This window comes from Oncorhynchus keta, chromosome 21 (assembly GCF_023373465.1).
Source record: "Oncorhynchus keta strain PuntledgeMale-10-30-2019 chromosome 21, Oket_V2, whole genome shotgun sequence".
Lineage (NCBI taxonomy): Eukaryota > Metazoa > Chordata > Actinopteri > Salmoniformes > Salmonidae > Oncorhynchus > Oncorhynchus keta.
This window is the reverse complement of record NC_068441.1, coordinates 43084038-43109534: the sequence shown is the minus strand read 5'-3', so window position 1 is coordinate 43109534 and position 25497 is coordinate 43084038. Positions and strand designations below refer to the sequence as shown.

Below are 25497 nucleotides of genomic sequence, written 5' to 3'. Positions count from 1 at the left end.
CGCAAGGCACTACAGAGGGTAGAGCGTATGGCCCAGTACATCACTGGGGCTAAGCTGCCTGCCATCCAGGACCTCTACACCAGGCGGTGTCAGAGGAAGGCCCTAAAAATTGTCAAAGACCCCAGCCACCCCAGTCATAGACTGTTCTCTCTACTACCGCATTGCAAGTGGTACTGGAGTGCCAAGTATAGGACAAAAAGGCTTCCCAACAGTTTTTACCCCCAAGCCATAAGACTCCTGAAATGGCTACCCAGACTATTTGCATCCAACCCCTCTTTTTACGCTGCTGCTGCTCTCTGTTAATCATATATGCATAGTCACTTTTACTATACATTCATGTACATACTTCCTCAATTGGGCCGACCAACCAGTGTTCCCACACATTGGCTAACCGGGCTATATATCTGCATTGTGTCCCGCCACCCACCAACCCCTCTTTTACACTACTGCTACTCTCTGTTCATCATATATGCATAGTCACTTCAACCATATCTACATGTACATACTACCTCAATCAGCCTGACTAACCGGTGTCTGTATGTAGCCTCGCTACTTTTATAGCCTTGCTACTGTATATAGCCTGTTTTTTTACTGTTTTATTTCTTTACTTACCTATTGTTCACCTAATAACTTTTTGCACTATTGGTTAGAGCCTGTAAGTAAGCATTTCACTGTAAGGTCTACACCTGTTGTATTTGGCGCACGTGACAAATAAACTTTGATTTGATTTGATTCCTTACTCCATGAACAACCCACATTGTGTTATGGCTATAGCTTTAAAATATTATATTTCTTTCTCAAACATGTGTTCTCAACAGATACTTTTATTATGACGGTCTCAGAACATTTTTTGCAGTGTAAAAACAAATGGATTATTTTTCAATTTGCATGGCCCAAAAGGAAGGGATCATTGCCACGACTTCACTCCCCAACCAAGGTGCATGAATAGGAGTAAACTGAAGTGGAGAGGAGATTCAGCAACACTTGGAGAACTACAGAATGAAGTAAAAAAACATATTTATTGCTATTTCTACTTTTTAATTCCATTGTCCTCCAGTTGTTGTTGAATCTCCTCTCCACTTGAATTTGCAGGACGAGGAAATTGTACCATATCATGTGTGAGCGTACCAGGTAATTAGGCGTCACTCTAAAGCGGGAAGGTGGAATAAACGAGTCAGGAGTAGGTTTTTCTGATTGAACACGGTTCTCTATTGAGGGTATTTTGTCAACCAAAAACATTCTAACATAATCAATGAAAAATCTTCCAAGGAAAAACACACATCTTCTTCTCCAGATGAAACAAGAACACAATAGGATAATCTTTAAACTACAACAAACATAAATCACGGGTTTGTCGCCATCTTCGTGGTTCTTTCAGCACAGCTTCTCTCTCTCGGTGGCCATTTTCCAGAGATAGTTTTCTCCTTCTCTGCTGGTTCCATTCTCTCTTTTATAGGGGAAGGAGAGTATCTCATTAGTACCGTCAGCTGTGCTTAATTGCCTCTGGTTACCTTGTCTCCCATGCTTTGTTGGGCTACTATCCATGAGCCCAGCCTGCCCTCTAGTGGTCCTTCCACACATGTAATGTGTCCTACTATGTTGGTTCGCTTCTTTGTTTAACTTCTATGGGAGATTTAGCCCATTTACCTATATATTTCAATCCTTTCTTTGCATTCTTTGATAAAATATAATGAAAACTAGTTTTATCTAGTGGCACGAGGTCAATTCCCCCTTAGTGAAAGGATAATGGATAGTTCATCAAATATTCTGGCTTTCTAGCCTAAATTTATGGAGATTAGGATGAGGGGGATTAGTTTATGACACATTTGTCTGGATGGTATTAACCGTCCAAAACAACCTCTGGGTTGCCAGATGTACAAAGTCACAAGCCATGCCAGGACACACTCAGTGTTTCATGTACAGTGGATACAAAATAAGCTGTAGTTTTATTTACACACGCATGCACACACACGACTGTCTGGCCAATTCAGATGCTTTACATTAACAATTCCAATCTCAATGTACAGAAAAACAGAAGCTTTTAATGTATAAATACAGCAGCTTTTAATGCAGAAGTACAGAAACACCAAAACACCTTGTCCGGACCTGCTGTTTTGGACTCTCTCTCTACCGCTATGAAAAGCCAACTGACATTTACTCCTGAGGTGCTGATCTGTTGCACCCTCTACAACCACTGTGATTATTCTTATCTGACCCTGCTGGTAATCTATGAACGTTTGAACATCTTGGCCCTGTTCTGTCATAATCTCCACCTGGAACAGCCAGAAGAGGACTGGCCACCCCTTAGAGCCTGGTTCCTCTCTAGGTTTCTTCCTAAGTTCTGGCCTTTCTAGGGAGTTTTTCCTAGCCACCGTGTTTCTACATCTGCATTACTTGCTGTTTGGGGTTTTAGGCTGGGTTCCTGTATAGCACTTTGCGACATCAGCTGATGTACGAAGGGCTATATAAACACAGTTGATTGATTCATTGATTTTAATGTAGAAAAACATGAGCTTTTAATGTAGAAATACAGCCGCTTTTAATGTAGAAAAACAGCAGCTTTTAATGTAGAAACACAGGAGCTTTTAATGTAGAAATACAGCATCCTTTAATGTAGAAATACAGCCACTTTTAATGTAGAAAAACAGCAGCTTTTAATGTAGAAATACAGCAGCATTTAATGTACTGTAGAAATATAGGAACTTTTAATGTAGAAATATAGCAGCTTTTAAAGTACACATATGGCAGCTTTTAATGCAGAAATATGGCAGCTTTTAATGCAGAAAAACAACAGTTTTGAATGCAGAAAGAAAGTAGCTGACAATCGAGTTTTGACTTTGTAGCATAGACAGATAAACCTCTGTATGAACGTCATATTAATGATCTTTAAAATCCTCACAATTTGATGGCATGAATCTGTTACATCACAGGGGGTGATAACGCCCTGAGCCAGAATGGTGTTGGGCTTTCAGGACTATGTATTCCTGCGGGTCACACAAGTGTGAAACAACCCAGTGACTAAAGACTTTCTCCTGAACAACTTTGTGAATCAACATAACGAGGAGGAGGAAAGTTGGGGGGGGTGTTGCCCCCTGACCCCCTCCATCCCCCCACCGAGTCTGTCCCCTCCTCTCACCCCGGTCTGGGTTTACCCAGCTCCTCCCATTCTGCAGAAAGGCAGAGTTGGTATTCAGAGGGGTAGTCTGAGAGCTGGATGAATGGCTCAGTGTTTCAGGGGGCATGGATGCAGAGTGTAGCCCCTGACAGACAGGCATGTTCATTCACATACCCAGTTTTCCCCTTTCACCACACCTCACTCTGTCCCCTGCCATGAATACTAGCCTGTGCTTACACACACACACACACACACACACACACACACACACACACACACACACACACACACACACACACACACACACACACACACACACACACACACACACACACACACACACACACACACACACACAGAGACAGACAGACAGACAGACAGACCAGACCAGACCAGACCAGACCAGACAGACAGACAGACAGACAGACAGACAGACAGACAGACAGACAGACAGACAGACAGACAGACAGACAGACAGACAGACAGACAGACAGACAGACAGACAGACAGACTGACTGACTGACTGACTGACTGACTGACTGACTTGTGGGGATTAAGAAAATACTCCTCAGTTCCACTTTCTCTCACTCACTCACACTTTGTCTCTCTCACTCACACTTTCTCTCTCTCACTCACTCACGCTTTCTCTCTCTCCCTTTGTGTTTATTTGTTCTTTTTAATCTATTTTCATCAAGTTGTTGTTTCATTTCTCAATCACTCCCTCTTTTTTGCCTCATTAGCCTATTTATATCCTCTTGTTTGCGTGTAGTTAAATAGTGGCTTTTGGGGAGTGGCGTGGGGTGTGGGAATTGAGGCGGAGAAGAGGGCCTTTGAATCCTAGCTGAGATCACACGACAGTGTGTGTATGTTTAACCTTCATTAAAGGGGAAGTGTGAGGGGACACAAAAAGTAATTTTCTCCAGGAGAGGGGGATAGAGAGACAGAAAAAACCCCTCCAGGATGATGTTTTTATGTTCTCTGTGTGGTCTCCATTGATATGTATGGTGTGGGTCTGTAAGTTTAGATCAAATCAAATCAAATTTATTTATATAGCCCTTCGTACATCAGCTGATATCTCAAAGTGCTGTACAGAAACCCAGCCTAAAACCCCAAACAGCAAACAATGCAGGTGTAAAAGCACGGTGGCTAGGAAAAACTCCCTAGAAAGGCCAAAACCTAGGAAGAAACCTAGAGAGGAACCGGGCTATGTGGGGTGGCCAGTCCTCTTCTGGCTGTGCCGGGTAGAGATTATAACAGAACATGACCAAGATGTTCAAATGTTCATAAATGACCAGCATGGTCGAATAATAATAAGGCAGAACAGTTGAAACTGGAGCAGCAGCACAGTCAGGTGGACTGGGGACAGAAAGAGCCATCATGTCAGGTAGTCCTGAGGGCTCATGTTCCGAGAGAGAGAAAGAAAGAGAGAATTAGAGAGAGCATATGTGGGGTGGCCAGTCCTCTTCTGGCTGTGCCGGGTGGAGATTATAACAGAACGTGGCCAAGATGTTCAAATGTTCATAAATGACCAGCATGGTTGAATAATAGTAAGGCAGAACAGTTGAAACTGGAGCAGGAGCATGGCCAGGTGGACTGGGGACAGTGGAGTCCTCATGTCAGTAGTCCTGGGACATGGTCCTAGGGCCCAGGCCAGTTGAAACTGGAGCAGCAGCATGGCCAGGTGGACTGGGGACAGCAAGGAGTCATCATGTCAGGTAGTCCTGGGGCATGGTCCTAGGGCTCAGGTCCTCCGAGAGAGAAGAAAGAGAGAAGGAGAGAATTAGAGAACGCACACTTAGATTCACACAGGACACCGAATAGGACAGGAGAAGTCAGATATAACAAACTGACCCTAGCCCTTTCTGTATTCAAACAAGATGGCGCAAATGACATCACTTCAGACTGACCAAAAAACACAGTATTGTAACATAGAGTCACACTGACATGTTAATACAAATTTTAGCAGAGAAATTTACATTTTTGAGAATGTGACAACTTTAGTTTACTGTATTCTTACATGTCCTTTTACAGTAGCGCTGTGCAAGTGTTTCACAAAAAAATGTCAGTTTAATGTGTTTTTTCAGCATCCTTATATTAATGCACTCACACTTTAGGGTTTTTCCCAATACAGCACCAATGATTCTCCAGTGATTATGCTAATGTAAGCTCTGGTGTTATATTTTGGGAACTGTGTTTCCATGGCTAGGGCTGACAATTGTAAAGAGCATAATCAACAACCTCTGCATTCTCAACACAGTTGCTTTGTGAGGTGTTAACAGTGGAAGGTGGAATGGTTATGTTGCCCAAATGCCAGCTGAAAGGTATCAGTGACCTGGCCTTGGCCTCCCCCCATCAGAGCCTTTTTGGTAAAACAGTTGAGTAAATCCTTAGTGGCAATTCGCCATCTGGATAAGAGTGTATTTTATCTATACTGAACAAAATTATAAATGTAACATGTAAAGTGTTTGTCCCATGTTTCATGAGCTGAAATAAAATATCCCAGAAATGTTCCATACGCACAAAAAGCTTATTTCTAAACAATTTTGTGCTCAAATGTGTTTACATCCTTGTTAGTGAGTATTTCTCCTTTGCCAAGATAATCCATCCACCTGGCAAGCTGATTAAACAGAAATATCAATACTGAGGTGCAGGAATGTCCACCAGAATATTGCCAGAGAATATAATGTTAATTTCTCTACCATAAGCCACCTCCAACATGGCTTTAGAGAACTATGCACTCCCAGGCCCACCCATGGCTGCGGCCCTGCCCAGTAATGTGAAATCCATACATTAGGGCCTAACGGATATATTTAAATGGACTGATTTCCTTATATGAACTCAGTAAAATATTTTCAATTGTTACATGTTGCATTTACATTTTTGTAAAGTTAAGTTAATAACTAAACTACATTTCATAAACTCCAGATTTTGGTGGATACATCTGTATTGAAATATGTAGGCCAAACCTCTCTGATATTTTTTATTTATTTAACTAGGCAAGTCAGTTAAAAACAAATTCTTATTTTCAATCACGGCTTAGGAATAGTGGGTTAACTGCCTTGTTCAGGGGCAGAACAGGCTTTCACCTTGGCAACTTTGGGATTCGATATAGCAACACTTTCGGTTACTGGCCCAACGCTCTAACCACTAGACTTCCTGCCGCCCTGATATAGCTTGTTGATCCCTCTTCATAAAGCAGCACAGGCACTCACAACATTACTACTCTCACAACAGTGCCATTTGATTGGAAATCTAATATTTTGCCCCTTTAAGAGAACCAAGTTGGTTGATCAGGAGGGGTCAGACAGACACCGGGATATTTCAGTGTGGCCAAGCCCCTTTAAAACATTACGCATATCGGGGGCTGGCGTATCTATGCTGTCGTGAGGTTATCTATCCATTCTCGACACTATTCGCCGGGTACATGTGGAAATCGTAGAAAGCGCACAGTGCAATTTGAGAATAACATCAAATCAATACGAGCGCGCATGAGTTGGGTTTATACCGGGAAATGTACATTAACATCGCAGGTCTTTTACTAAAACTGAGTTGTTTGAAGAGCGTCTCGTGAAACAGTCTAATACCAACCAAACTCAAATCTGAACGACAGTGCAACCGTTGTGATTTTCCTGGATTTAAAAGCACAATTTGCGGACAAATTGGATAAGACACCCCAGGGAAGGGCACTGAATACTTGCACGAAATTGCAGGTCGTGGAATGAAACCTCTTTTATAAGAATTGAAGGTGAGTGAAGGAGTTTTGAGCTAGTGTTACTTCCATGGCTCCAGGCCAAGTGTGAACCCACTTTTGAGCCTGGCAAAACCCTGTTTCCCAGAAACGTTCCATAGTTACTGCACATTGGGGCACATTGGGGTTACCTAGCAGGGTGAATGTGACCAACCGCACTAACGTTGAAAGCAGACACCAATAGTTGGTGTATCGGTATATGGAATACAACGTTGCTATGTAAAATGAGTCTTCGTGTAAAAGTTGAGTGCTTAAATAAACCTATGTGGTAATGTGGTAACGCTATGTACTATCACTAGGTTATTACAACCCAGTTGTCTTTTGCATTAGGCTATCTGGCGTCAAATTGTTACCACGGCTAATTTTAGTTGGCGGCTACAATAACACTAGCAAAATATTCTTAGTTGGGTAACAAATGTTGTAACAACTACTTATTGCCTTGTGATACATTGTTGTAATTCTCGAAAATAAATCCATAGTATCCTGTGTATAAGTATCACACGAGTATTTGAGGTAGAGTCAAAGCCAATGGAAGGTTGTAAAGCAACTTCGCTGCTGTTTAGTTCATTGAACCCAGCAGGCGGTGGATCATTGGAGAAGGACTGCTTGTTCTGTTTCTGCAGCCCGTTTGGTCAGTGTCCGGTAGGCGTCGTTACTCTACGCTGCAGTCTTCACAATACTTCTCCGGTGGCATTTCTGTATAGAAAATACTTCATATTATTACTATTATGTATTTTTTTTCCAGATAGCCATGAAAGTTGTAATTACTATGTTGAAGAACTTACTGGCAATGTAACCAGTGTATCAAACTTTGATTTTGGAGGCAGATTGAACAAAAATGGAGGGAGGGCGTAATGGTGATCAAGAATTCCTCTTCAAGAGATGTCAATAATCGTCAACCTGCATATTCAGCTGGTTGACACACTGATCCCTAAGTAACATGTTCACAGGTGTTTGATCTGTTACACCGTTTGTGTCCCAGTATGTGGCTTGACAGGAGCAATTATATGGAAGATGTCACAGCTACAGCCATGCACCCCCTCCCTCCACACACAGGCAATCCACTCAAACAAATGCAGGATAAATAACATGCTTTGATGGAATTCAGTTGATTTACTACTATTGGCTGTCTTGTTAAGGCAAAGTATGTAACCGATTGTTAGACAGTACTTTAGATGGGATAACGATACTTGTTAAGTAGTAAGTGTCACAAAATGACAAGGAGAAAGGCATGTGAAAGGCTCGACCTTGGTATTTAGTCTAAAGGTAAGCAGTGATTATTTTAAGTGTTGTGTATAGAATTAGGCTGAGACAGTTATTAAAAGGTTCAAGTCCAGGTCATGATGTTTTCTACCACTTAATTTTTCTTTCTAAATGTGTGTGTGTTTTGATATTCATTTATCCAACAACATCCATGGCAAATGTAGACAGAAGAGCAGTCCGTGAGAGTGAATGCCTGATCTCTTGCATCCCTCAGGGTTAACAGACTCTACCTCAGTAACCTACCATTCCTCAAATGATGGCCATCTGTTCTTTTAAGCTCATAGCTGCCCTCATAACTGAAGCGACAGATTAAGTTATGACAGCGCCATAAACCCATAAACCACATGGAATGTCCTATCTTGATATTGATTGCCCATTGAACTTCTTGGTCGACCCGGCATGTACAGTGCATTCGGAAAGTATTCAGACCCCTTGACTTTTTTCACATTTGTTACGTTCGACTTATTCTAACGTGGTTTAGTCCATAATGGACAAAGCAAAAACTGTTTTGTAAATGTATAAAAACTGAAATCACATTTGCATACGTATTCTGACCCTTTACTCAGTAATTTGTTGAAGCACATTTGGCAGCGATTACAGCCTTGAGTCTTCTTTGGTACGATGCTACAAGCTTGGCACACCTGTATTTGGGGAGTTTCTCACATTCTTCTCTGCAGATCCTCTCAAGCTCTGTCAGGTTGGATGGGGAGTGTCTCTGCACATCTATTTTCAGGTCTCCAGAGAGTAGTTGGGCCACTCAAGGACATTCAGAGACTTGTCCCACAGCCACTTCTGAGTTGTCTTGGCTGTGTGCTTAGGGTCGTTGTCCTGTTGGAAGGTGAACCTTCATCCCAGTCTGAGGTCGTGAGCGCTCTGGAGCAGATTTTCATCAAGGATCTTTCTGTACTTTGCTTCATTAATCTTTCCCTCGATCCTGACTAGTCTGCCAGTCCTGGCCACTGAAAAACATCCCAACAGCATGATGCTGCCACCACCATGCTTCATGGTAGGGAGGGTGCCAGGTTTCTTCCAGATTGTGATGCTTGGCATTCAGGCTCTGGTCATCAGACCAGAGAATCTTGTTTATCATGGTCTGAGAGTCCTTTAGGTGCCTCTTGGCAATCTCAAAACGGGCTGTCCTGTGTCTTTACTGAGGAGTGTCTTCCGCCTGGCCACTCTACCATAAAGGCCTGATTGATGGAGTGCTGCAGAGATGGTTGTCTTTCTTCTCCCAACTCTACAGAGGAACTCTGGAGCTCTGTCAGAGTTACCATTGGGCTCCCTGACCAATGCCTTCTCCCCCGATTGCGCAGTCTGGCCGGGCGGCCAGCTGAAGGAAGAGTCTTGGTGGTTCCAAACGTCTTCCATTTTAAGAATGATTGAGGCAACTGTTTTCTTGGGCACCTTCAATGCTGCAGATATTTCTTGGTGTCCTTCCCCAGATCTGTGACTTGACACAATCCTATCTCGAGCCCTACTGACAATTCCTTTGACCCCCAGGGCTTGGTTTTTGCTCTGATATGCACCGTCAACTGTGGGACCTTTTTATATACATTTACATTTAAGTCATTTAGCAGACGCTCTTATCCAGAGCAACTTACAAATTGGTGCATTCACCTTATGACATCCAGTGGAACAGCCACTTTACAATAGTGCATCTAAATCTTTTAAGGGGGGTGAGAAGGATTACTTTATCCTATCCTAGGTATTCCTTAAAGAGGTGGGGTTTCAGGTGTCTCCGGAAGGTGGTGATTGACTCCGCTGTCCTGGCGTCGTGAGGGAGTTTGTTCCACCATTGGGGGCCAGAGCAGCGAACAGTTTTGACTGGGCTGAGCGGGAACTGTACTTCCTCAGTGGTAGGGAGGCGAGCAGGCCAGAGGTGGATGAACGCAGTGCCCTTGTTTGGGTGTAGGGCCTGATCAGAGCCTGGAGGTACTGAGGTGCCGTTCCCCTCACAGCTCCGTAGGCAAGCACCATTGGCTTGTAGCGGATGCGAGCTTCAACTGGAAGCCAGTGGAGAGAGCGGAGGAGCGGGGTGACGTGAGAGAACTTGGGAAGGTTGAACACCAGACGGGCTGCGGCGTTCTGGATGAGTTGTAGGGGTTTAATGGCACAGGCAGGGAGCCCAGCCAACAGCGAGTTGCAGTAATCCAGACGGGAGATGACAAATGCCTGGATTAGGACCTGCGCCGCTTCCTGTGTGAGGCAGGGTCGTACTCTGCGGATGTTGTAGAGCATGAACCTACAGGAACGGGCCACCGCCTTGATGTTAGTTGAGAACGACAGGGTGTTGTCCAGGATCACGCCAAGGTTCTTAGCGCTCTGGGAGGAGGACACAATGGAGTTGTCAACCGTGATGGCGAGATCATGGAACGGGCAGTCCTTCCCCGGGAGGAAGAGCAGCTCCGTCTTGCCGAGGTTCAGCTTGAGGTGGTGATCCGTCATCCACACTGATATGTCTGCCAGACATGCAGAGATGCGATTCGCCACCTGGTCATCAGAAGGGGGGAAGGAGAAGATTAATTGTGTGTCGTCTGCATAGCAATGATAGGAGAGACCATGTGAGGTTATGACAGAGCCAAGTGACTTGGTGTATAGCGAGAATAGGAGAGGGCCTAGAACAGAGCCCTGGGGGACACCAGTGGTGAGAGCGCGTGGTGAGGAGACAGATTCTCGCCACGCCACCTGGTAGGAGCGACCTGTCAGGTAGGACGCAATCCTAGCGTGGGCCGCTCCGGAGATGCCCAACTCGGAGAGGGTGGAGAGGAGGATCTGATGGTTCACAGTATCGAAGGCAGCCGATAGGTCTAGAAGGATGAGAGCATATAGACAGGTGTGCTGTGTGGGATGATCAATGGAAACAGGATGCACCTGAGCTTAATTCTGAGTTTCATGGCAAAGGTTCTGAATACTTTTGTAAATAAAGTATTTCTGTTTTTGCAATTTTTACAGATTTGCTAAAATGTCTAAACCAGTTTTTTTTTCTTTGTAATTATGAGCTATTGTGTGTAGATGAGGGGGACAATTTAATACATTTAGAATAAGGCTGTAATGTAACTAAATGTGGAAAAAATCTAGGTCTGAATACTTTCCAAATGCACTGTAATAACTAGATTATTTTAAAAATGCAACTCTATCACAATTTAAAGGAACTAGTTATTTTCTTGATTTTAGTTTAGTCTGCTCATCACTAAGCTAAGGATCCTGGGACTAAACACCTCCCTCTGCAACTGGATCCTGGACTTCCTGACGGGCCGCCCCCAGGTAGTGAGGGTAGGTAGCAACACATCCGCCACGCTGATCCTCACGACTGCATGGCCAGGCACGACTCCAACACCATCATTAAGTTTGCAGACGACCCAACAGTGGTAGGCCTGATCACCGACAATGATGAGACAGCCTATAGGGAGGAAGTCAGAGACCTGCCGGGTGGTGCCAGAATAACAACCTTTCCCTCAACGTAACCAAGACGAAGGAGATTATTGTGGATTACAGGAAAAGGAGGATCGAGCACGCCCTCATTCTCATCGACGGTGCTGTAGTGGAGCAGGTTGAGAGCTTCAAGTTCCTCCATCACTAACAAACTAACATGGTCCAAACACCTCATCGACGGTGCTGTAGTGGAGCAGGTTGAGAGATTCAAGTTCCTCCATCACTAACAAACTAACATGGTCCAAACACATCAATACAGTTGTGAAGAGGGCACCACAAAGTCTATTCCCCCTCAGGAAACTAAAAGGATTTGTCACGGGTCCTGAGATCCTCAAATGGTTCTACAGCTGACTTGTTACATCACTGCCTGGTACGGCAATTGCTCGACCTCTGACCGCAAGGCACTACAGAGGGTAGTGCGTACGGCCCAGTACATCACTGGGGATAAGCTGCCTGCCATCCAGGACCTCTACACCAGGTGGTCAGAGGAAGGCCCTAAACATTGTCAAAGACCCCAGCCACCCCAGTCATAGACTGTTCTCTCTACCTCCGCATGGTAAGGGGTACTGGAGTGCCAAGTCTAGGACAAAAAGGCTTCTCAACAGTTTTTACCCCCAAGCCATAGGACTCCTGAACAGGTAATCAAATGGCTAGCTGGACTATTTGCATTTTTGTGCCCCCCCCAACCCCTCTTTTTACGCTGCAGCTACTCTCTGTTTATCATATATGCATAGTCACTTTAACTATACATTACTACCTCAATTGGGCCGACCAACCAGTGCACCTGCACATTGGTTAACCGGGCTATCTGCATTGTGTCCCACCCACCACCCACCAACCCCTCTTTTACACTACTGCTACTCTGTTCATCATATACAGTGGGGAGAACAAGTATTTGATACATTGCTGATTTTGCAGGTTTTCCTACTTACAAAGCATGTAGAGGTCTGTAATTTTTATCATAGGTACACTTCAACTGTGAGAGACGGAATCTAAAACAAAAATCCAGAAAATCACGTATCATTTTTAAGTAATTAATTTTGACAATTTTTTGGGGAAACTGTCAAGCGTGTGGTTGGCAGGTAGCCTAGTGGTTAGAGCATTGGGCCTGTAACCGAAAGGTTGTTGGATCGAATAACCGAGGTGACAAGGTAAAAATCTGTCATTCTACCCCTGAACAAGGCAGTTAACCCACTGTTCTCCGGTAGGCCCTCATTGTAAATCAGAATTTATTCTTAACTGACATGCCTAGTTAAATAAAGGTAAAATTAAAAACCCGGCAGCATTGCAATTCTTGACTCACTCAAAACTGGTGCGCCTGGCACCTACTCCCATACCCCGTTCAAGGGCACTTAAATCGTTTGTCTTGCCCATTCACCCTCTGAATGGCAAACGCACACAATACATGTTTCAACTGTTGAGGTTTAAAAAGCCTTTATTCTGTCTCCTCCCCTTTAATCTACACAGATTTTAAATGGATTTAACAGGTGGTGACATTTATTAAGGGATCATAGCATTCACCTGATCAGTATGTCATGGAAAGTGCAGGTGTTCCTAATGTTTTGATCACGGTGTAGCTTCAATATGGGTGGTGATGGATTATTTCATGAGCTTAAACCACAGAGGTGCAATATGCATGACCGACTACACTAATTGCCTCCAGTTGAGTTAAAGCCCTCCCAGACTCCTTTTCACCAGATTTACATTACAAAAGGCAATAACATTTTTAAGGTATTTTCTTAAAACTGCATTGTTGGTTAAGGGCTTGTAAGTAAGCATTTCACTGTAAGGTCTACCTACACCTGTTGTATTTGGCGCATATGACAAATAAAATATATGTTCTCAGGTGGTGCAGATATGACACTAGTGGGGGGGATTTCCTCTTGTTCTATAGTTCCTCAACCCTGGTGGGGGGCTGATGACGTCACTCATTCCAATCAGACAAACTCCTAATCCTTGAGGTTTGCAGTTGTCTAAAAAAACATTACTTTGCTAAAAAAACTAAAACATTTTTAGTGGGTGTACTGTATTGGTTTTAGACTTGGGATATCGTTTTTCTACAGGTACAGTTACAAAATCATTGGAGAACATCTTTAAATGGGAATCAATGCTTAAGACTTCTACAAAAGTTTGAAAGAGAGGATACCAGTAATGAGGACCAGATCACAACAATCTGCCAGTAAATGGTGCTAGTGTCATCGCAGACACCCTGTGACTGTTAAGGGGTCAAAGACTGAAGGGGGATGGGTGTCGGCCACTTGTTCTCCATGGCTGGCAGCTGTACGGGCTCGAACGACTGTGTGCCGACAACACCTTTTCATCAGTCCTACTGCCACCAAATGTCCTCAAAGTAGCAATTCACAGTTCATCAGTTGGTTAGTCAGCCCGTCAGTCCTCCTGCCAGTCAGCTCTTCAGCCCGTCCGGCCTTCAGTCTGTCAGACGTCCTTCAACCTGTCCTTCAGATTCTCAGTCCTTCAGTCTGTCAGTCAGCCCCTCGTTTAGTCAGTCCTTCAGCAAGTATTTCAGTCAGTCCTAAAGTCAATATGTCCTTCCGTCTGTCAGTTCGTCCACAGCAAGGGCGAGTAGGCGGGCAGACGCTGTCTGACGAGGGGATAGACGCGTTCGTGATTTGTCTTGTTTAGCAATCGTCGTGACGTTTATGTTGCCGGTCTGGTAATTAGTAGGTGGGGAGATGTCAAGGACGGGCTGCGTCAGAGAGATTTGATAAACTGCGACCGGGTGGAGATGGCAGTAGATCATCAGTAACGGCGTTGATTAAACGGTGTCTTGCGGCAGAGTGCACTCGGTCAGGACAGAGCTGTCATCACAAAGTGCCATATCGTGTGATGATAGAGGCACAAACTCACAGACCTGAACAGCCGAAAGGGCTTTGAGTTACTGGAATAGACCAATGTTGATCATTGTTTTTCCCTGCAAAGACAAAGTATGTTTGAAGGAATGTGCCTTTTTGAGTAACATAAAACCTCAATCTAAACATTTTGGGGATGGCTTGCTGTCAAAAATGAATGGTGTTTTTGACTAAATCCTGGAAACTTGTTAAAGGGTGATTTTAATAGGGCCTTAGTTTTTTGCTAATCAACAAACTGAGTTCACAACAACCTGCTGATTCTACCCAAGGTAATCCTAAGGCTTTTAACCACCATTGAAAGTCTGAAGGTGTCATACTAAAAACATTTAAATAATATTTTTTTAAATATTTTTTTGTCAAGCTGACTCCAACAGATTCTTTCCCGATTCTAAATGTTGAAACCACCTACAGCTGACAGCCTTTCACTGACTGATTTTTTTGGTAAAAGTCGGTCGGGTGTGTTTGCCCCTTATCCATTAGACTGGCGCAAATCTATCCAATGTAGATGGAAATACAACTGGTTGAAAAGGACAGCCGGCCTTGCAATATACGTGACGGCTGCTTTTGCTTTAAAGTGGTCTTGCCCCTCCACGTCCATGTGCAGATAAAATACTCTATTTAATTATGTCAGTGGGCATTAACTCAGTAACCTTATCAGAATGGTCACGTCTTTACAAGCCAACGAATACAACAAGATTAAGGACAATATGCTGGTTGCACAAAGCAAAATCCCCCTAAAAGAGGGGGTGGGGTGGGTTTCAGAATCAGATTACACAGTGCCAGCCTCTACTACATTTCAACCATTTGAGATCTTTGTACCTTGCTACATGGCATCTATTTTTCTGGTAACAAATACTTTTCTGGGAATGACAGAAACAGGTACAGGCCTTCTGCTGTACTAAATCATAGGGAACTAAAATAAATCCAGTTGTAGTTCCAGTGCCAACAGGTTAAATCAGCCTTATATCAGTCTACAGCTTTTTAATCTCAGCAAAAAGAAATGTCCCTTTTTCAGGACCCTGTATTTCAAAGATCATTTGTAAAAATCCAAATAACTTCACAAATCTTAATTGTAAAGGGTTTAAACACTGTTTCCTGTGCTTGTTCGGTGAACCATAAACAATTAATGAACATGCACCCGTGGAACGGTCATTAAGACACCTAACAGCTTAGACGGTAGGCAATTAAGGTCACCATTATGAAAACTTAGGACACTAAAGAGACCTTTCTGACTCTGAAAAACACCAAAAGAAAGATGCCCAGGGTCCCTGCTGATGTGGCCAGGGCAATAAATTGCAATATTCATACTGTGAGACGCCTAAGACCATCTCTCCATCAGTGCTCACACTGTCCGCAATAGGCTGGACTGAGGGCTTGTAGGCCAGTTATAAGGCAGGTCCTCACCAGACATCACCGGCAACAACGTTGCGTATGGACACAAACCCACCGTCGCTGGACCAGACAGGACTGACAGAAAGTGCTCTTCATTGACGTTGCGGTTTTCTCTCACCAGGGGCCATTGGGCGAATTCACGTTTATCGTCGAAGGAATGAGCGTTACACCGGAACTTGTACTCTGAAGCGGGATCGATTTCGAGGTGGAGGGTCCGTCATGGTCTGGGGCGGTGTTTCACAGCATTATCGGACTGAGCTTGTTGTCATTGCAGGCAATCTCAAAGCTGTGCATTACAGGGAAGACATCCTCCTCCCTCATGTGGTACCTTTCCTGCAGGCTCATTCTGACATGACCCTCCAGCATAACAATGCCACCAGCCATACTGCTCGTTCTGTGCGTGATTTCCTGCAAGACAGGAATGTCAGTGTTGTGCCATGGCCAGCGAAGAGCCCGGATCTCAAACCCATTGAGCACGTCTAGGACCTGTTGGATCGGAGGGCTAGGAACATCCCCCCCAGAAATGTCCGGGAACTTGCAGGTGCCTTGGTGGAAGAGTGGGGTAACATCTCACAGCAAGAACTAGCAAATCTGTTGCAGTATATGAGGAGGAGATGCACTGCAGTACTTCGTATCTGGTGTGGCCACCAGCTGCATTGACTGTTACTTTTGATTTTGACCCCCCTTTGTTCAGGGATACACTGTTCCATTTATGTTAGTCACATGTCTGTGGAACTTGTTCAGTTTATGTCTCAGTTATTGAATCTTTTATGTTCATTCAAATATTTACATGTTAAGTTTGTTGAAAATAAACACATTTTGATAGTGAGAGGACATTTCTTTTTTTGCTGAGTTTAGTTCTGTTTTTAGCTCCACATGGCTTATACCGAGCACCGTCAATGTCCTCTACAATGCCTTGGTTTGTCAAACTTCATTTGAGTCCCTTGAAGATACACATGTAGCTAGTAGAGACCCCTGAGTTGGAGCATAATAAATATTCTCCCCGAGATATGCTTTACACGCCCAAAACCCTGACACTGCAATATCTAGGCTCAATCTTAATTCCTATCTTGATTAGTTTATTTGGTTCAGGACACAGCAGGCTAAAGGTGCAAAGCTGTTCTTCTTCGATACTCAGTTTTTCCCCCCTCATGTTACTCCTTAGTCAGTTGTAATTTAATCAAATTCATCTCAAGTTTATTTGACCATGTTATACTCACCCTCCAGACATGTCCTTGATTCTAATCAGTAGCATGACCCCATGGATGTTTGTTGGAACTGGTTATCATATTTTGGGATAACTCGACTTCTGATAACACTTCTAAACTCTCATAGGGTTTAATTATGCTGAAAAGCCTGTTCATTATTCAAATATGTAAATGTAGGTCTAGATCTTCTGAAAACTGTGCAGTGTTGGCATTCCTTTGAAGCACAACTGAAGTACCCTATCTATCGAAGTGTGAATTATTAAGTTAGAAGGGCACCCTGCATGTTTCCAGTGAATGCAGTTCACCAGTAGAAATAGTAAGTGTGTGTGTGTGTGTGTGTGTGTGTGTGTGTGCTCCCTTATGAATGGAGTTGATTAGTGTCTGACTGTCTGAATCCATGTAAAAAACAACTATTGTCATCTTTCTCCAGTTTACCACATGGTAGGGTGGTATGTCATATTTTATAGCCTTGTTATTCAGGTGATGTCGATGTGCATGATGGACTTTATAGTTCTACTATATTTACTCTACCGATGCATGGCCAAATGTTAACACCCGTGCATACAAAGCAAATGGTAAGGGAGGGGGGGGGGCATAGCTGGTTGTGTGGGGTGTGCGCTCTCTCGCTGTTGGTTGCGCGGGGTGTGCGCTCTCTCTCTCTCGGTTGCGCGGGGTGTGCGCTCTCTTTCTCTCTCGGTTGCGCGGGGTGTGCGCTCTCTCGCTGTTGGTTGTGTGGGGTGTGCGCTCTCTCGCTGTTGGTTGGGGTGTGCGCTCTCTCTCTCTCGGTTGCGGGGTGTGCGCTCTCTCGCTGTTGGTTGCTCTCTCGCTGTTGGTTGTGTGGGGTGTGCGCTCTCTCGCTGTTGGTTGCGCGGGGTGTGCGCTCTCTTTCTCTCTCGGTTGCATGGGGTGTGCGCAACCGCGGGGTGTGCGCTCTCGCTCGCTCACTGTTGGTTGGTTGTCGCTGTTGGGTGTGGGTGTGCGCTCTCTCGCTGTTGGTTGTGTGGGGTGTGCGCTCTCTCGCTGTTGGTTGCGCGGGGTGTGCGCTCTCTTTCTCTCTCGGTTGCATGGGGTGTGCGCAACCGCGGGGTGTTCTCTCTCTCTCGCTCGCTCACTGTTGGTTGCGTGGGGTATGCGCTCTCTCTTCTCTCGCGCTGTTGGTTGCATGGGATGTGCTCTCTCTCTCGCACTGTTGGTTGCGTGGGGTGTGCGCTCTCTCTCGCGCTGTTGGTTGCTTGGGGTGTGCACTCTCTCGCACTGTTGGTTGCGTATGGTGTGCTCTCTCTCTCGTTAGTTCGTTGTTGGTTGCGTGTGCGTTGGTTGGTTGCGTGTGCGTGCTCTCTTTCTCTCGTTCGTTGGTTGGTTGCGTGTGCGTGCTCTCTTTCTCTCGTTCGTTGGTTGGTTGCGTGTGTGTGCTCTTTTTCTCTCGTTCGTTGGTTGGTTGCGTGTGCGTGCTCTCTTTCTCTCGTTGGTTGGTTGGTTGCGTGTGCGTGCTCTCTTTCTCTCGTTGGTTGGTTGGTTGGTTGCGTGTGCGTGCTCTCTTTCTCTCGTTCGTTGGTTGGTTGCGTGTGCGTGCTCTCTTTCTCTCGTTCGTTGGTTGGTTGGTTGCGTGTGCGTGCTCTCGTTCGTTCGTTGGTTGGTTGGTTGGTTGGTTGCGTGTGCGTGCTCTCTTTCGTTCGTTCGTTGGTTGGTTGGTTGCGTGTGCGTGCTCTCTTTCTCTCTCTCGTTGTTGGTTGCGTGGGGTGTGCTCTATAATAAAATAAATATAAATAATAATATATGCCATTTAGCAGACGCTTTTATCCAAAGCGACTTACAGTCATGTGTGCATACATTCTACGTATGGGTGGTCCCGGGAATCGAACCGACTACCCTGGCGTTACAAGCGCCATGCTCTACCAACTGTGCTACAGAAGGACCACAAGCGCCATGCTCTCTCTCTCTCTCTCGCCTTTCTCTCTCGCCTTTCTCTCTCTCTCTCTCGCCTTTCTCTCTCTCTCTCGCCTTTCTCTCTCTCTCTCGCCTTTCTCTCTCTCTCTCGCCTTTCTCTCTCTCTCTCTCTCTCTTCTTTCTCTCTCTCTCTCTCTCGCCTTTCTCTCTCTCTCTCTCTCTCGCCTTTCTCTCTCTCGCCTTTCTCTCTCTCTCTCGCCTTTCTCTCTCTCTCTCGCCTTTCTCTCTCTCTCTCGCCTTTCTCTCTCTCTCTCTCTCTCGCCTTTCGCTCTCTCTCTCTCTCTCCTTTCTCTCTCTCTCTCTCTCTCGCCTTTCGCTCTCTCTCTCTCTCTCGCCACTCTCGCTCTCTCTCTCTCTCTCTCGCCTTTCGCTCTCTCTCTCTCTCTCGCCTTTCGCTCTCTCTCTCTCTCTCGCCTTTCGCTCTCTCTCTCTCTCTCGCCTTTCGCTCTCTCTCTCTCTCGCCTTTCGCTCTCTCTCTCTCTCTCTCTCGCCTTTCGCTCTCTCTCTCTCTCTCGCCTTTCGCTCTCTCTCTCTCTCTCTCGCCTTTCGCTCTCTCTCTCTCTCTCGCCTTTCGCTCTCTCTCTCTCTCTCGCCTTTCGCTCTCTCTCTCTCTCTCTCGCCTTTCGCTCTCTCTCTCTCTCTCTCTCGCCTTTCGCTCTCTCTCTCTCTCTCTCGCCTTTCGCTCTCTCTCTCTCTCTCTCTCGCCTTTCGCTCTCTCTCTCTCTCTCTCGCCTTTCGCTCTCTCTCTCTCTCTCTCTTTCGCTCTCTCTCTCTCTCTCTCGCCTTTCGCTCTCTCTCTCTCTCTCTCTCGCCTTTCGCTCTCTCTCTCTCTCTCTCGCCTTTCGCTCTCTCTCTCTCTCTCTCTCGCCTTTCGCTCTCTCTCTCTCTCTCTCGCCTTTCGCTCTCTCTCTCTCTCTCTCGCCTTTCGCTCTCTCTCTCTCTCTCTCGCCTTTCGCTCTCTCTCTCTCTCTCGCCTTTCGCTCTCTCTCTCTCTCTCTCTCTCGCCTTTCTCTCTCTCTCTCTCTCGCCTTTCGCTCTCTCTCTCTCTCTCTCGCCTTTCGCTCTCTCTCTCGCCTTTCGCTCTCTCTCTCGCCTTTCGCTCTCTCTCTCTCTCTCTCGCCTTTCGCTCTCTCTCTCTCTCTCGCCTTTCGCTCTCTCTCTCTCTCTCTCGCCTTTCGCTCTCTCTCTCTCTCTCTCGCCTTTCGCTCTCTCTCTCTCTCTCTCGCCTTTCGCTCTCTCTCTCTCTCTCTCGCCTTTCGCTCTCTCTCTCTCTCTCTCGCCTTTCGCTCTCTCTCTCTCTCTCTCGCCTTTCGCTCTCTCTCTCTCTCTCGCCTTTCGCTCTCTCTCTCTCTCGCCTTTCGCCTCGCTCTCTCTCTCTCTCTCTCTCGCCTTTCGCTCTCTCTCTCTCTCGCCTTTCGCTCTTTCTCTCTCTCTCTCGCCTTTCGCTCTCTCTCTCTCTCTCTCGCCTTTCGCTCTCTCTCTCTCTCTCTCGCCTTTCGCTCTCTCTCTCTCTCTCTCTCGCTCTCTCTCTCTCGCTCTCTCTCTCTCTCTCTCTCTCTCGCCTTTCGCTCTCTCTCTCTCTCTCTCGCCTTTCGCTCTCTCTCTCTCTCTCGCCTTTCGCTCTCTCTCTCTCGCCTTTCGCTCTCTCTCTCTCTCTCGCCTTTCGCTCTCTCTCTCTCTCTCTCTCGCCTTTCGCTCTCTCTCTCTCTCTCTCTCTCTCTCTCTCTCGCCTTTCTCTCTCTCTCTCTCTCTCGCCTTTCGCTCTCTCTCTCTCTCTCTCGCCTTTCGCTCTCTCTCGCCTTTCGCTCTCTCTCTCGCCTTTCGCTCTCTCTCGCCTTTCGCTCTCTCTCGCCTTTCGCTCTCTCTCTCGCCTTTCGCTCTCTCTCTCTCGCCTTTCGCTCTCTCTCTCTCGCCTTTCGCTCTCTCTCTCTCTCTCTCTCGCCTTTCGCTCTCTCTCTCTCGCCTTTCTCTCTCTCTCGCCTTTCGCTCTCTCTCTCTCGCCTTTCGCTCTCTCTCTCTCTCTCGCCTTTCGCTCTCTCTCTCTCTCTCTCGCCTTTCGCTCTCTCTCTCTCTCTCTCGCCTTTCGCTCTCTCTCTCTCTCTCTCGCCTTTCGCTCTCTCTCTCTCTCTCTCGCCTTTCGCTCTCTCTCTCTCTCTCTCGCCTTTCCCTCTCTCTCTCTCTCTCTCCCCTTTCTCTCTCTCTCTCTCTCTCTCCTTTCGCTCTCTCTCTCTCTCTCTCGCCTTTCGCTCTCTCTCTCTCTCGCCTTTCGCTCTCTCTCTCTCTCTCTCGCCTTTCGCTCTCTCTCTCTCTCTCTCGCCTTTCGCTCTCTCTCTCTCTCTCTTTCGCTCTTCGCTCTCTCTCTCGCTCTCTCTCTCGCCTTTCGCTCTCGCTCTCTCGCCTTTCTCTCTCTCTCTCGCCTTTCGCTCTCTCTCTCTCGCCTTTCGCTCTCTCGCCTTTCGCTCTCGCTCTCTCGCCTTTCGCTCTCGCTCTCTCGCCTTTCGCTCTCTCTCTCTCGCTCTCTCGCCTTTCGCTCTCTCTCTCTCGCTCTCTCGCCTTTCGCTCTCTCTCTCTCTCTCTCGCCTTTCGCTCTCTCTCTCGCCTTTCGCTCTCTCTCTCTCTCTCGCCTTTCGCTCTCTCGCCTTTCTCTCTCTCTCGCCTTTCGCTTTCGCTCTCTCTCGCCTTTCGCTCTCTCTCTCTCTCTCTCGCCTTTCGCTCTCTCTCTCTCTCGCCTTTCGCTCTCTCTCTCTCTCTCTCTCGCCTTTCGCTCTCTCTCTCTCTCTCTCGCCTTTCGCTCTCTCTCTCTCTCTCTCGCCTTTCGCTCTCTCTCTCTCTCTCTCGCCTTTCGCTCTCTCTCTCTCTCTCTCGCCTTTCGCTCTCTCTCTCTCGCTCTCTCTCTCGCCTTTCGCTCTTCGCTCTCTCTCTCTCGCTCTCTCTCTCGCCTTTCGCTCTCGCTCTCTCGCCTTTCGCTCTCTCTCTCTCGCCTTTCGCTCTCTCTCTCTCGCCTTTCGCTCTCTCGCCTTTCGCTCTCGCTCTCTCGCCTTTCGCTCTCTCGCTCTCGCTCTCTCGCCTTTCGCTCTCTCTCTCTCGCTCTCTCGCCTTTCGCTCTCTCTCTCTCTCTCGCCTTTCGCTCTCTCTCTCGCCTTTCGCTCTCTCTCTCTCTCTCGCCTTTCGCTCTCTCGCCTTTCTCTCTCTCTCGCCTTTCGCTTTCGCTCTCTCTCGCCTTTCGCTCTCTCTCTCTCTCTCGCCTTTCGCTCTCTCTCTCTCTCTCGCCTTTCGCTCTCTCTCTCTCTCTCTCGCCTTTCGCTCTCTCTCTCTCTCTCTCTCGCCTTTCGCTCTCTCTCTCTCTCTCTCGCCTTTCGCTCTCTCTCTCTCTCTCTCGCCTTTCGCTCTCTCTCTCTCTCTCTCGCCTTTCGCTCTCTCTCTCTCTCGCTCTCTCTCTCGCCTTTCGCTCTTCGCTCTCTCTCTCTCGCTCTCTCTCTCGCCTTTCGCTCTCGCTCTCTCGCCTTTCGCTCTCGCTCTCTCGCCTTTCGCTCTCTCTCTCTCGCCTTTCGCTCTCTCTCTCTCGCCTTTCGCTCTCTCGCCTTTCGCTCTCGCTCTCTCGCCTTTCGCTCTCTCTCTCTCGCTCTCTCGCCTTTCGCTCTCGCTCTCTCGCCTTTCGCTCTCTCTCTCTCGCTCTCTCGCCTTTCGCTCTCTCTCTCTCGCTCTCTCGCCTTTCGCTCTCTCTCTCTCGCTCTCTCGCCTTTCGCTCTCTCTCTCTCGCTCTCTCGCCTTTCGCTCTCTCGCTCTCTCGCCTTTCGCTCTCTCTCTCTCGCTCTCTCGCCTTTCGCTCTCTCGCCTTTCGCTCTCTCGCTCTCTCGCCTTTCGCTCTATCTCTCTCGCTCTCTCGCCTTTCGCTCTCTCTCTCTCGCCTTTCGCTCTCTCTCTCTCGCCTTTCGCTCTCTCTCTCTCGCTCTTCGCTCTCTCTCTCGCTCTTCGCTCTCTCTCGCTCTTCGCTCTCTCTCTCTCTCGCTCTTCGCTCTCTCTCGCTCGCTCTCTCGCCTTTCGCTCTCTCGCCTTTCGCTCTCTCGCCTTTCGCCTTTCGCTCTCTCGCCTTTCGCTCTCGCTCTCTCGCCTTTCGCTCTCTCTCTCTCGCTCTCTCGCCTTTCGCTCTCGCTCTCTCGCCTTTCGCTCTCTCGCCTTTCGCTCTCTCGCCTTTCGCTCTCTCTCTCTCGCTCTCTCGCCTTTCGCTCTCTCGCCTTTCGCTCTCTCGCTCTCTCGCCTTTCGCTCTCTCGCTCTCTCGCCTTTCGCTCTCTCGCTCTCTCGCCTTTCGCTCTCTCTCTCGCTCTCTCGCCTTTCGCTCTCTCTCTTGCCTTTCGCTCTCTCTCTCTCGCTCTCTCGCCTTTCGCTCTCTCTCTTGCCTTTCGCTCTCTCTCTCTCGCTCTCTCGCCTTTCGCTCGCTCTCTCGCCTTTCGCTCGCTCTCTCGCCTTTCGCTCGCTCTCTCGCCTTTCGCCTTTCGCTCTCTCTCGCCTTTCGCTCTCTCTCGCTCTCTCGCCTTTCGCTCTCTCTCGCCTTTCGCTCTCTCGCCTTTCGCTCTCTCTCTCCCTTCGCTCTCTCGCCTTTCGCTCTCTCTCGCCTTTCGCTCTCTCTCTCGCTCTCTCGCCTTTCGCTCGCTCTCTCGCCTTTCGCCTTTCGCTCTCTCTCGCCTTTCGCTCTCTCTCTCGCTCTCTCGCCTTTCGCTCTCTCTCGCCTTTCGCTCTCTCGCCTTTCGCTCTCTCTCTCGCTCTCTCGCCTTTCGCTCTCTCTCTCGCTCTCTCGCCTTTCGCTCTCTCTCTCGCTCTCTCGCCTTTCGCTCTCTCTCTCGCTCTCTCGCCTTTCGCTCTCTCTCTCGCTCTCTCGCCTTTCGCTCTCTCTCTCGCTCTCTCGCCTTTCGCTCGTCTTTCTCGTCTTTCACGCTCCCTCGTCTTTCTCTCTCGTCTCTCTCTCTCATTTCTCGTCTCGCTCCCTCGTCTTTCGCTCTAGTCTTTCGCTCTCGTCGCTCTCTCTCTCTCTCTCTCATCTTTCGCTCTCTCTCGCTTCTCTCGTCTCTCTTTTGTCGCTCTCTCTCATTGACAATTTTGATTGTATTATTTTCATATTGTAAATATCCAAAGTAAGCTTTGGCAATATGTACATTGTTACGTCATGGGGAGGGAGAGAGAGAACTTCATTTTGCTTTGTGCTTGTGTTTCCCAATAAGCAATGTCGTTTTGTTTTGACTGTTTTATTCTGATTGATTGGATATTCTGGTCCTGAGGCTTCGTTCTCTAGTCTTTCTTTCTCTCTCATCTTTCAAATGTATTTATTAAGCTCTTTTTACATCAGCAGATGTCACACAGTGCTTATACAGAAACCCAGCCTGAAACCCCCTAAGAGGATGCAATGCAGATGTAGAAGCACGGTGGCTAGGAAAAACTACCTAGGAAGAAACCCAGAGAGGAACCAGGCTATGAGGGGTGGCCAGTCCTCTTCTGGCTGTGCCGGGTGGAGATTATAAGAGTACATTGTTCAGATTGTTCTTAAAGATGTTCAAACGTTCATATTTGCCCAACAGCATCAAATAATAATCAGTGGTTGTATCGGGTGCAACAGGTCAGCACCTCAGGAGTAAAATGTCAGTTGGCTTTTCATACCCTAGTAATTCAGAGGTCGAGACAACTGGTGCAGTAGAGAGGGAGGGAAGGAGAGAGGGTCTTTCTTTTTCTTTCTTTCTCTCTACTCTCCTCTTGCTCTCTGCAGGGGGCCAGACAGGGAAAGGGTGGCCTGGTCTCGGAGGGGGGTAGTAGTAGAGCGGGGAAAGTGGCACTGGCGTCCTTTGTTTCTTTTGTTACAGAAGGTTGAAAAGGCCAGCCAACAAGGGAGAAGAGGGGGGGTGGCACTATAGATCTGGATGTGCAAGGATAGTGGGAGGGGCGTGGAGGAAGGGAGGATACATTTGGCTTTGCTCTGTCTGAACGATGTGTCTGTACTGGATGTCTGTGGGAGAACAGCTGGTGTTGACTGGCTGCAGACTCTATTTTTTTTATTTTTATTTTTTTATTTTTTACTCCTCCACAGAGGGATAGGTAGGTGAGTGGGTGTGGTAGAGGGGAGTGTCCACCATCTGGTACCTGCTGTAGACCCAGAAACTAGGGCAGAACTTCTCCAAAGTCTGAACTTCGAAGCTTGGAAAGTTCTGTGTTTTTAGTGTTCTTCAGCATCTGTGCACCTTACAATGGGCCTATATGAGGTTTTTCAAATTCCTTTGCAATGTAAATATTGATTTAGCTTGATTTTTACATTTATTTTATATATATTTTTAAAATATTGTTTTAGGTTGTGGTAATTTTGATTATTACCGTGGGGTATTTATTTTTGTTTATGCTGAATGGTTCTTGCTTTTCTCCAACGCTAGACAAGTGGCTGTTCACTGGCAACCCGTGATTTGATGTAAATGTATATGAAAAAGCTTGTGAAATAGAATATAATCTAAATGACATCAGGGAGCTTCATGTGGCTTTTGACT

The 25497-nt window shown here is 46.9% G+C and overlaps 2 protein-coding genes across 2 annotated transcripts in view; one reads left to right on the top strand and one right to left on the bottom strand.

Moving 5' to 3' along the window:
- Nucleotides 1-6419: 6419 nt before the first annotated feature.
- Nucleotides 6420-25497, top strand: part of LOC118399713 (plexin-B1-like) — a 224498-nt gene continuing 205420 nt past the window's right edge. The window contains 1 exon segment of the mRNA XM_052473962.1: nt 6420-6860. The gene's annotated coding sequence lies outside the window, so the exon portion shown is untranslated.
- On the bottom strand, nt 20932-21512 carry LOC127910378 (RNA-binding protein 25-like; the record flags this gene model as incomplete). Its single annotated transcript, XM_052473963.1, has 3 exons — nt 20932-21194; nt 21246-21385; nt 21442-21512. Coding segments are annotated over 3 exons (474 nt in total), but the record flags the coding sequence as incomplete, so codon positions are not given.